Raw genomic sequence first — 12,179 nt, forward strand, 5'->3', positions numbered from 1 at the left:
TAGGCTGTTTAATAGCCCCCCTGTCCTCTACACACTACATGCTAGTAGCAACACTCCCTCAGTTGTGACAACAGAAAATACCTCCAGACTTTGCTGAATGCCTGGTGGAGGGGGGCAAACTTGCCCCCAGTTGACAGCCACTGTTCTATGTCCTCCAGAATGAAGGGCTCATCTGGAGTGCCGGCAGGGAACTCACAGGGAGGGGTGCTGGGCTGGTGTCAGGGCCTGGGACAGTGGCCAGCTCTGCTGGGCATGGTGTTCTGGCACCTCGGGTGCTGGAGGTTTTCCTTCAGCTACTCAGGTGACTTGGGACAAGATGGGGCTCTGGGAATCAGAGAAGGCAAAGGTTCCCGTGTCCACCCCAAGGCAATTACCCAAAAGAGTCCTCTGTGGTGGACTCAGAGTTGTAGCTCCAAAGTGCAAGCAGAAGTAGAACCAATGCATGAACATGTTGAGATATATCACTGAGTGGAAAAAGCAAGGTATGCTGTTGAGATACGTACAGCATCCTAACATTTGTATGAAAAAGGTGAAGAAATAAGAATTTATCTTTGTATTTGCTTGTGTATACCTAAATAAATTCTGGAATGATATATAAAAAATTCTAAAAACAGAGGTAGAGGGCATGGGAAACAGGCGGATGGGACCAAGAGTGAGATCGAGACCTTTCACTGTATTCCATTTTATGCTCTGTGCTTTTTAAAAACAGCATATGCTTAAACAAGCAAATAGTGAAATATATAAAGCCTTAATATCTAAATTAGACAAAAAAGCATTATATTTGAAAAATTGGATAATCTAGTCCCCCAAGCAAGACTCCTTCCCACTGGGTGATGCACCCTTTCTCAAAAAGGCTCTGCTTCCCTGTAGGAAAGGAAAAACGGAAGAGGTGGGGAAAATCAGGCCGAAAGAGCCACTTTGGGATACTGAGAGCCTGGCCTTGCAGCTGCCCAGTGCTTGTCTATTAATGTCCCTTTTCTCCTTCGGACATCCATTAGTCTCCTTCTCACCAAGCGCTGTGATGAGTGACGAAAGACACAGTCCCTGCCCTCATGCAGAGGAGGAAGGGAGGCCAAGAAGAAACACGTTATTAGGCCGGAGAAGCAATTAATTGAGGTGGTGATGAAGGCCAGGAGAGAAGTGCAGCAGCCTCTGAGGGTGCAACGGGGAGATGTTCCTCTTGGGCAGGGAGCTTGGCAGTTCCCTGGGGAAGCAACATGCGGGCTGGCACCAGAGGAGGAGCAAGAAGTACCCAGGCAAAAAAGAGAGGGTGGAGAGTGGTCAGGGAAGAAGAACACTAAGGATGTGCATTCTAGCACCTGGACACTGGCCAGCAGACCAGTGGGGATGGCTGAGGGGTAGGAAGGGCCCCACACAGGGCCTTGGAGGCTACATGGGTCTGTCTAACTAAGCACAGTGTGCTCTCCTCCATGAGTTTCAAGTAGGGCACAGGGAGTGAGGAGGTCAGATTGAGGTCATTCTATTCTCCCATTAGGAGGCCTCATACTTCACCAAGGGAGAGGTGATGGTGGCTCCCGCTGGGAAGGAGGCGGGGAGGGGGGACGGACAGAGGTAACTCTACAAGGCAGGGTGACCAATGGCTGTTACACGCACCAACACTCACTCACCATCTAGCATGTGTCTGGCATGTCGGAAGCACTCGATAAATAGCATTTCAAAGAATGGATGAATGGATGAATGGGAGAAGGGAGGGAGCATGGGGGAGAAAGAGAAATAGATCAGGAAGGGAGAGAAGGAAGGAGGTGAGGGAAAGAGGGAGGAAAAAAGATCTACAGAGAAGAGTGGTTTGATTTGGCATTTTAAAAGATATGGTACACATGTCCCGAGACACCTACTAAATGATTTTAGGTCCTTTACATTTTTTCATATGATTTACATTAATTAGTTATGGCAGGTCATACTGATTTTTCACCTATAACAGTGACATAAAATTTCTTTGTAAACTACAGATAATTAGGTAAATACTAGGAGTCAATTAAAAGAACAAGAAAAGCAACTAACTAGTACAGAAAGTGCTGGAATATGGCAAATTTTGTGAATGTGGCAAGCAAACTACTGAATTTCAGGGCAATCTGATGGGTGAAAGAAGCCAGGGCCGGAAGTCAAGGTTCCTGGGCCGTCACCCTGGTCCTGCCTCAGCCCAGTGGGTGACCTTGGGCAAAGCGGTTGCTTAAAGTCCCTGCATCTCAGCTTTCACAGATTCCAAAAGCGGGCAGGTAGCACCGTTTACTTGACACAGTACGAGTTACACTGCAGATATGGCTGTGTTGAGAGAGTATGAACACATTTCTACACATGAGGGATTATCTGTAGGGGCAGGGATGGTCTATTACATGTCTAAGTCTTGTACCAGACCCATCCTGGTTGGCTGTCCAGCCACAGTGACGCCGTTGTGGACACAGGTGGGCAGTGCCCCCCGACTCCCCATCACAGGCCCCGATGAAGGCAGGCCACAGGTGGCAGGCAAGGAAGGTGTGGGAGAGGCAGAGGTGATGTCGGCGCAGTTGGGTTGGTTCTGCTCCCTCTGAAACGTCGGAGGACACGGATGCACACGGTGCCCCATCTCAGGAAGCACAGGCATGCTATCCCTTTCCCACAAGCAGAGCAAGTCACCCCAGCCCCGTTCTCTTGGCAGCAGCCCTCTGAACTCTGCCCGAACACCCACGGGCAACTGTGTTTAACTCCTCCCGTTCAGTGGTGAGCAGAGGTGGGAGAGAGAAGAGGGGAAAGAGTGTGTGTGGGGCAGAGGATCCCACGGGAGCAGAGCCACGGGAGGTGCTCAGTGACTCACAGCTTTCAAGATGCTGACGGCCTCTTTGCTGAGCCAGACGGGGTATAGGACATCATCATGGAGAATGGACTCAAATAGGTCGTCCTCGTTGTCAGCCTCAAAGGGGGGCTGCCCAGCCATCATCTCGTACATCAGCACCCCAAGAGCCCACCAGTCCACGGAGGGGCCGTACTCCAACTCCTGTAGGATCTGCTCATGAAAAACAGGCAACATCAGGGACCACCAATGACTCCCACCCCTGGCAATGCCCGCGCCACAGATTCCCGTGCCAAGGACTGCATCTTCATTTCCAACTTGCTTCTTTATAGAGTGGAGCCCCATGTCACACACAGCAAGGTTCCAAATCAGCAAATTAAGTAAGAATCGAGTTTGGGAGGCACCGTGTTGGGGCCATTTCTCCCAAGTCAACATCGACAGTCCACCCTCCAGTGGGAACAGATTGCTATTTGAGTGCAGCAAGGTCAGGTCTGCCGTCCCACTCAGTCCAGGGCATGGCTGGATCTCAGTCTTCCTTAAATGGTGACAACGTTGAATTTACATAAGCCCTGAGCTCCTGGAAAGTGCAGCTAATGTGTCTCCCCACCCTTCGGCATTCCACCCACAAATGCAAGACCATTACTCTGCAGCATATTCCAAGAGCAGACCCCTCTCCCCATCATTCCTCGTGACTCCCATATGACTCACTGATGAATCCCTCCTTCACTCACCTCTGTAAGCCCAGGCCCCCTTCCGTGCCTTTGGGGCCATCCTTGTTATGAACATTCTCCCTACTGCCATAGCATCTCCTTGACTGCCTGGTGCATTTTTTCTTTGACAATGGTCACTTGTCTTTACCTATTGTCTCTTTGTCCCTCGCTTTCTTCCCTCTGGCCAAATGTGTAGAATCAAACTCACTTAGATGAAACGCACGCATGACACGATGCTACATACCATCAGCTTCCTGTAGTGTGGTATGTAAGGGCTGAAGTTTTATAAACTGAATCATCATTTCAACACACGAGAAGAATTCTACTTAAAGTTGAGAAGCTGCAGGGCCTCTTGAAAGCAAATAATTGCCCCAACTTAATTTTCCTGGAGCACTGGGCATGCGTTACGGTAGGAGACGGAAGACCAACTGGGATATTTACATTCCATCCCAAGTCTGGTACTAAATCTTTGGGTGATCTCAAACTAGTCACTTGACTTCCTTGCTTATCAAATGAGGCTCAGATTTTCAGTTTCATCTCACAAGATTCAGGTGGAAGATTTTAAAAGCATACTGTAAAACACAAAGCGCTATCCAAGTTTTTTTCTCATATATCATATTTGTGTGTGTGTGTGAACCAGATCCAATAGAAGAAACTTGGATTTAATACCACCTTTCAGTTGTCTAGAGCTTTGTGTTTTGCAGCATGCATTTAAATATTATATATATGTATATAAATATGCAGCATGTCAATGATGTGTGTTTGGCTCAGAGGAAAAATAAATTCTGAGCTGTCCCCACTGCTAAGGAAGGGATTGCGAAGTGACGCCCCCATTCCACAACTATTTTCACTTCTTATCAGTTGGAGCAGGATTAGACATGGCCCTGCCCAGAAACAGGAGTGTAGATGAGATGACCTCTCCAATTCCATAAGGAATTCCAAAAAGTGAAGAGTGCAGAGGAGAGGCAAGGCTGGAATGCAAGTCTCGAAAGGGGGAACCCTTTGAGGACCCTGAGAAAACAGGCAAAGTCCATGCCTCATCATTCCAGCTTGCAGGACACCTGGAGCAGGTAACTTCTCAGGCCCGGGACAAGGCTCCGATTTAGTTCTCAGATTTCAAGGTGGCCGGGGAAGAGGTGGCTTAACTTGAGAATCCAATCTTTCTGTGGTCTACTGAAAACATTCTTCTAGAAGTTACAAATTGCGTGGGATTAAATAGAAAGACTTAGATGGAAGCATTTGAAAAGAGTAAAAACACTATGGTTTAGGAATCTTCTGAATTTAGAATGAAAAGGAACGTGAAAGAATGCAGCCAGCTCTAAATTACTCGGGGCTGATGATCTGTTTGGTTAGCGCCCTTGGTCTCTTAGCCCAGTGTACAGTATCCGTAAGACCAGAGCGGTAGGCTCCACTGTCCTGAGGAGCCAGCGATGCTGCTCTGTGATGATACAAAGCCAAAGCCGGCTCCTCCCTCAACCTGGAAAGATCTAGCATCCAACCGAGGACCCTGCCTGTTCCTAAGATTTGCAGGTACTTTCCACATACTACTGCTTTTTAGTTATTTTTTTCATGGCCCACTGTCTCCCCTGTGCATCCATAAAGCACCAGAGGGAAGGGGTCTAGCATTCTCCTGAGCCCACCACTGTGATCAGCCCACTCTGTCACCCAGGAGACAGTTGGCGTTTTGTCACTGGCGGGCACATGTGTCTACTCTGTGCATCTCACTGGGCATGCTCCCTTCTCTCCTGGGCTCTGGGAGCTCTGGGTGCTTCTCTCCAAGGGGTAGGGAATGGTGGCTTCCAGGTGGCCTGTGTGTGCTCAGACTGATGGCACTGTGGAAACCACAGAGTGGCCCTGCCCACTCTGTGCCAGGCCCCCTTCAAAGCTTTTTCATTTTAGGTGGCATCTTTTGTAAAATTCCCTTTAGGCTTGGCCCTAATTATCTGCTTCCTAATCACCTTGTCAACAGTGGAGCTGGTGAGAAGGGCAAAGCTTTGCACACCATGGGGAGGCACTCGACATGGCAGCCACCCCTCCAGTGGGTAAGAGCTGCAGTGGAGGAGAAGGGCTGGCCCTGGGTCTGAGGACGCCAGGCGTTACCCAGGGGGGCAGCCACCTCTTGGGGAGGTGGGGCCGGGTGTGGACAAAGGAGAGGGTGCCACTGGGGTTAGCCAAGGGCACCTGGTGGGAAGGGACACTCTAGGGCAGAGCCAATGCCTCAGAAGGTGTCTCTGGTTTCGGGGTTAGCCCAGCACCTCATAACCTCTCCTATTTGAACAGAGGTTTACGCTTTCTGATGCATTTCCACGCTCTAATCTCATTAGAGTCTCAAAACAGCTCCATGAGGTGGGTAGAGCCGGAGTTATGACTACCATTTGAAAGATGAGGAACCCGAGGTGCAAAAACATTTTGTGACTTCATCAGGGTCACATGAGGGCATTAGTATAAGTCAAGTCCGAACTCGAATCTGAATTCTGTTTTTCCCACCCCGTGACACGGCCCAACAATGACGCTGCAGATCCAGCCGCACTTGGTGTGGACCAGGCACCGTGCTAAATGCCTTAGAGGTGTCACTTCATTTAACCTTCCCGAGACCCTGGGTGAAGGCAGCAACACCTTTATCAGCTGTAGTTCGCCTGCAGTAAGATCAGGCATCATCTGTCACCTCCAGGACAGCGGCGGCTGCACGGCCGGCGCAGAGGGTAGAGCGGGCAGAGAGCGGGTCTGTGCCTCGACATGATCAGAGACTGGAGTGGCTCCCTGCGCGTGTCCCCGATGGATTGCTCTTCACGGAAACTGAGTGGGTGTTCCGTGCATTGTAAAGCGAATGTTTGTCTCAGGTTCGGCCCTGAATGACAACACTGGGCTCTGGCACTGACTCACGGGGGGCCTGGAGCCGAGCATTCTGACGACAAAGAACGAACGAGGAAGAGGAGAAAAACAGGGCCCAGTTGAAAGTGCTCACTTTCATTTATTTCTCCTTGAAGGTTGAATTCCTTGTGTTCTTGCTAAGGGAACACACTAGTGGAGAGACTGGAATCTCTACTCTTCAGATCTGTGAGAAGATGAAGGTTTTAAACAGAATTTACCTACTCCTCACCACCCTCACTCCTAGACCTTCCTTGGGTTGGGGTCTCCTGTGTCTTGTTTGTTCTGTAAAAAGACTCAACCATCAGCTCCTAACTCTCTGCCTCCTGCCCCACACGGCTGCTGCCTGACTTCTTCCCGGGACAGGTCTGATTAGGACCCTTCTCCACTGGAACCCTCAGTGGGTCCACCAATGCTACAGGCTCAAGGCCACATTCTTTGCTCCTTTATCCTAATCTCATTCATTCTATGAGCACTGAAACCCCCGCAGTTCTTGCTATACTACTTAACTTTCCTGATAAAGGCCAAGATGTTTCTATCCCTTGGCCTTTGCTATTGTTGGAATGTCACACATTCTCGTTTACTCATTTGACAAACCATTACTAAGAGCCTGATGTGTGTGCTGGATCCTGGGAGTACCAAGATTAGAAACATAGACCCTGCCCTCAAAGGATTCAGAGCCTGGGCACACCAGAATCTTCTTTCCTGCCCTGCCCCCATCCCAATCCTCCCTGCTGCTTTGAGGAATGCCCTCCCCACCCCCTCTGCTAAAGGAAAACCTAGCTCTTTGCAACTGAATTCATCTGCCAGGTGCTCCAAGCAGCCTTCCCCGATGTCTGAGGATATCACCTTGTTTTATGTACCTATTTGTTCTGCTTAATAGGCTGTTTACTCATCTGTCACTCCCTTTAGACCGAAAGTTCCTTTAGAAGAGGGAACAGTGTCTCAGTCAATTCTTTATCCCCACATTGCTCTGTGTCTAGCAGGTGCCCAAACAATGCCCACTGAAAGGAACGAAGGCTGAATGTGCTGACTGACACCTATCCACCACGGGCAATACTCAACGGGGATTCGTACTTCCTTCCCATCTTGCGAGTCTCAGAGCCATCAAGATGGTTTTGAGTAAGTATCATGACAAGCCATGTCCTCAATCTGAATCATATCACACTAGGTGTCTCTCAGTTTGACAAGATTGACCTGGAGGAACTCAAGGCAAACAAGCACTTTACGATGGGGAAAACATCCAAACAACTTTCACAACAGGAATCTGCTGGTGAGGCTCACAGTGACATCTCATCTCCGTGTACAAGGAGGCCCAGTCACTCTCCTCTTCCTACTCTGGACGCAGAACTGTCCCTCCACTGGAAATGGCAAGCGACCCCTGGTTTTACTGTAAGCAAATTATAGCTGATAAAGCTACGTGCTGCCTTTATCAAAGGTGCTCCTTCATTCTGATTTTTAAGAAATGAAAACAATGATACAAGTCAACAAAATTCTCTTGGTCCGAGATTTATTGGTGGTTCTGGACTAGGATGGGAGAGTGACATTCATTGAGGACTTGGCCAGATTTGGGGAAGAGCTGTTACTCTCAGTTCGCTCACCATCTCCCCCATCACCGAGGCTTCCTTATGGAGAAATCAGCAAACCTTTTACTTCCCCTTTTCTTCCTCCTCCCTGGAATCCATCCTGGTTTTCCAGAGCCTTCTCCCAACACCACCAGATGACCCCAGCGCATGGAGTTGGACCCCTGCCACCAGGAGGAGGTGGCCTTTGCACATGGCCTTACCTCGGGAGCTATGTAGTCAGGAGTCCCGCAGAACGTGGTGGTCGTCACACCGTTCAGAATCCCTTCCTTGCACATCCCAAAGTCGGCCAGCTTGCAGTGACCTTCTGCATCCAGAAGGATGTTGTCCAGTTTCAAATCCCTGCAAGACAGGCCAGACCACATGGTAAATGAATGCTTCGCTCACCCAGTGTGGTCTTCTTGAGTTGGAGAGACGTGCACATCCTGGGGAAATCTCTAGAAAAGCAAGCCCTGAAGGAAGCTTGACCTGCCTGAACCCAATCTCTGTCCAGGGGCTCTCTCTCGAATGGGTCAGTCCCCAGTGGTGCCACCATCCTCCTCGGCAAGAGGGAGGAGCTTCTGTAACCCCAGGAATATGTCAAGACTGCTGAGATTTAATGGATTAAAGTCAGTAACTGCTTACGGAGCCCTGCTATGCACTGAAATTCATATTAATTCCAGACCCTGGTATGAGAGAAAGAAGTATCTATCCCAGGATCAGCTGGGGGACCAGACTGTCACATGGGAACATCAATGTATCAGATAAAACCACTTAAGAGTCAGGTTCTACTTTATAGGGCACTATGTGAGCTGTTATGTTTCAGAAGGGAAGACCACAGCCAGCTAGTGCAGGCAGTGAGGGCCTCCAGGAAACAGTGGCCCTTAAGAACAGCTTAGACGGAGGGCCAGGTTCGGGCAGACCACGAGGAGAGAAGGTGGGAGGGGAGAGAAGGCCGACACAGCAGATGCAAAAGGCAGCAAAGAGACCAGAGACTTGGGCCCCAGTGAACGAGGAGGCAAGACAGGCATGTTGAAACCAACTGCAAAGAGCCTAGAATGCCAGGAAAAGGGTTCAGGAAATTCATGTGGAGAGCGATGAATGTCCGGCCTGTATGAGCACAATGTGTTTGCAGGATTGGTCTTCTAGGGGCAAGCAGGCCTGGGCAGGGGGCAAGGGCAGGAAGGAGGGCGCATGGGTCTCCATAACCTGGACCTCCAGAGCCCACGTGGTTCTTCACAGAGAGTGAGGGCTACAGAGGTGTGCTGGCCTCAACCAGTGTAGTCACCTTGGGGCCTGTTTTACGTTTGGGGGTCCTGTGTAAAATACAGGGTCCTGGGTAAGAATTCCCCCACCACCATGCCTGGAAACCCAAGACCTGGCCCAGTAGAAGAACCTGGACTGGATGTAGGTCCCCATCCTGCGTCCCCTTAAGCAGCCACTTGGGGCTGGGCAGTCTTGCAAAAGAAGGCCCATTCCTTTGCATGCAGAGAGCGGAAGAGGCCTGCCTGGTGTTGGGACTTGAACTTCAGCCATTGTCAGGGATCTAGGCCTGAGTGCAAAGGTGGGGCAGGAAGCACTTTAGGACCTGTCTACGTTGTACCAGTGACCCCGCTTCCGCTCACAGCTGGGACTGCTTGAGAAAGAAGAACACATAAAATGTGCTGCTCTAAGCGAATGCTCGAGAACTACAGAGAGAACAGTGAGAACAACCAACCAAGCTGAGCCGCCAGGACCAGGGCTCCCCACCTTGACCCTGGGTGCCATGTGTGGTCAAAGCTCACCTCTAGCTGTGGGTGGGACAGCAGTGACCGAACACCAGGCTGAGCTGCAGGACGCCGGTTGTGCCTTGACCCTGGTAAAGTCACCTCTCTGGTCTGTGGCCGTATCTGTCAAGTTGGGATGACACACCCCTGCCTGCAGGCTTGTTCAAGGGACTAATGAAAGTAGGTCTTTAGTACCGTCGGACCCATTTCCTTCATGCAGAAACTGAGTTGGAGGGAACCAGGTGTCTGTCCTGTCCACCCACTTGCAAATGTCTGCGTCCTCGGGAGGCAGACCCTTTGGGCCCCACTAAGTCACACGCCCCTGCACGCCCTAGCAACCAGTGCAGCCGACCCCAGGGCACGCACGATAAGCACAACGCAATACACAATACTCGCTGTGAAAGGAGCAATAATGCTTCTTCAGCACCTCAGTCTATAAACCACATTCGGGTGAGTTAGGAAGGGCACGCTTGGCTACTACCCTTGCAGAGATAAGTAAGTGGAAACCAGAGGGTGGCAAGTGACGTAGGTGGTGAGGGCTTCTGCGTGCTGCCCTCTGCCCTCCTGTCTCAATGTTGGTTGACTTCTTCCAGCGCCAGCCACCAAGCCCAACCTTATAAAATACCCCAAATGCCACCCCTCTAACCACTCGCTTTTGAAGCCGTCATGTCTGAGGAAGGACTTGTTCTAATTTTGTATGAACAGGATGGATTCAGAATGTTCCAAGCGGCCTGAACCTTGCCCCTATTCTGACTTAGGTGGGAAGGCCCAGCCTCTCCTTCCGCTCAGGCTCCTATTCTTCTCAGGGAGGGGCCAGAGAAGGCGGAATGTCTCACTCCCCCCACCTCACACCGTCCCTTTGCTGCCTGCCCCCGCTTCTCCTCGGGGAGGAAGCTGCCCCAGCTGAAGGCCCAGCGTGGCCACCACTGCCAAACATGTTCCGCAGCTGTCCTCCGCCACGACCAAGACACCTCTTCCTACGTCCTGCCACTGAGGCCTGAAAGCCTGTCTGTGGTCACCGCCTCCAATTCCCTCTCTGCTGTCTGCATTTCTTGAAAACTCTAACTCTCCATGTAACAATAAATCCAGGAAGAGTTACAGACTTATGTTCTTTTCCTTTCCTTTAGTGACAGAAGAAAGTGTGGTTCAGAAGACCTCGGGGAACCCGAAAGGGCAATGCTAGAACTTTATTCTGCTGGGCGTCTTCCGTTCCATTAAAAATCAAAGTGCTTATACCTCTGGGACCAAACTTGCCTGGCACTGGGCTCTCAGCGGGAAGCAGTTCGTGAGTAGTGGATTTCAGCAGATGGGAGAGCTTGGAGCCATGATTGTGGGGTGAGGGGAACAGGAGGGAAGCAGCGGGGAAGAGGGAGAGAAAGGGAAGGAGGGAGAGAGAAGGAGCAGGGGGAGGGAGAGGGAGAGAGAAGGAGCAGGGGGAAGGAGAGGGAGATCGACCTTCCCTACAAGATTCCCTCATGGTTTTCTTACCAGCACTATTACCCCTGGAACCCTGAATTTCTACTTCTTATTCCTGCCTCAGGATTCTCCCACCTGTAGGTTTTTAATTCTGCCTCTTTAAATAGGGGCCTTTAGGCCTCTCTGGGGAGGAGGGTTGGGAACAATGGTTTCCCAGCCTAACCTACCCAGAGGTGGGCTGGCTGGCAGGAAGGCAGGGTGGGGTCGGGGGTGGGGTCTCTTCTCCTTGAGCCTTCCCACTGGTGCTCGGGACAGTATCAGTTGGTTTTCCTCAAATTTGTTCACAGCTTTGCAAAGAAGGACAAGTGCCTAGATATTAGTCTCAGGCCACTTTTGGGGATGGAGACATTTTTTACAGGAGTGGGGTCACCATTTTTAATAGATGGGGGGAAAATCCAGCAAAATCCCTTTCCTTATATATGAGCCAATGTGACTTTTACTTATTCATGAATAGTTTCATTCAGTTTTTTCAATAGGTAATAAATACATTCACGTGTTCAAAAAATCAAAAAGTATCCAAGGGCATATAGTAAAATTCTCCCTCTTGTATCCATTCCTTAGATGCGCCTTTTTCTCCCTATAGACAATTGCACTTCATTCATTCCTTGTGTATTCTCTTGCTCATATTTTTATATATAAATAAGAAAATGTGAATATATATTCATTTCTCCCCTTTTAACTAAATGGGAGCTTACTATATATACCCTTTGAAGCCTTACCTTTTTCACTTGATATATATAGTAGGTCTTTCTGTCTTAGCACTAAAGATCCTCCTACTTCTTTATGGCTGCCTATTACTCCACTGAACTTATTGGGGGACACTTAGGACGCTTCCAATATATGCTATTATCATCAGCACTGCCGTGAATAACATTGTACATGTGACATTTTGCACAGGTGTGAAGGTAACCATACACATTTCCTAGAAAAGAAATCTCTGAATCAGATACCTCAAGGATGTGAATTTTGATGGACATTGCCAAACTGCCCGCTTTAGGGATTAAACAAT

General features: G+C 49.7%; 1 protein-coding gene across 1 annotated transcript in view; it reads right to left on the reverse strand.

Annotated features, from left to right (window-relative positions):
- Window positions 1–12,179, reverse strand: part of PRKCE (protein kinase C epsilon) — a 461,318-nt gene that overhangs the window by 25,897 nt on the left and 423,242 nt on the right. The window contains exons 12-13 of the mRNA XM_069495289.1: window positions 8,153–8,291; window positions 2,813–3,001 (exon numbers count right to left, since the gene is read on the reverse strand). Of these exons, the coding sequence (XP_069351390.1) occupies window positions 2,813–3,001; window positions 8,153–8,291 (328 nt within the window). The remainder of the gene's footprint in view (window positions 1–2,812; window positions 3,002–8,152; window positions 8,292–12,179) is intronic.

Source organism: Eulemur rufifrons, chromosome 19 (assembly GCF_041146395.1).
Source record: "Eulemur rufifrons isolate Redbay chromosome 19, OSU_ERuf_1, whole genome shotgun sequence".
Taxonomy (NCBI): Eukaryota; Metazoa; Chordata; class Mammalia; order Primates; family Lemuridae; genus Eulemur; species Eulemur rufifrons.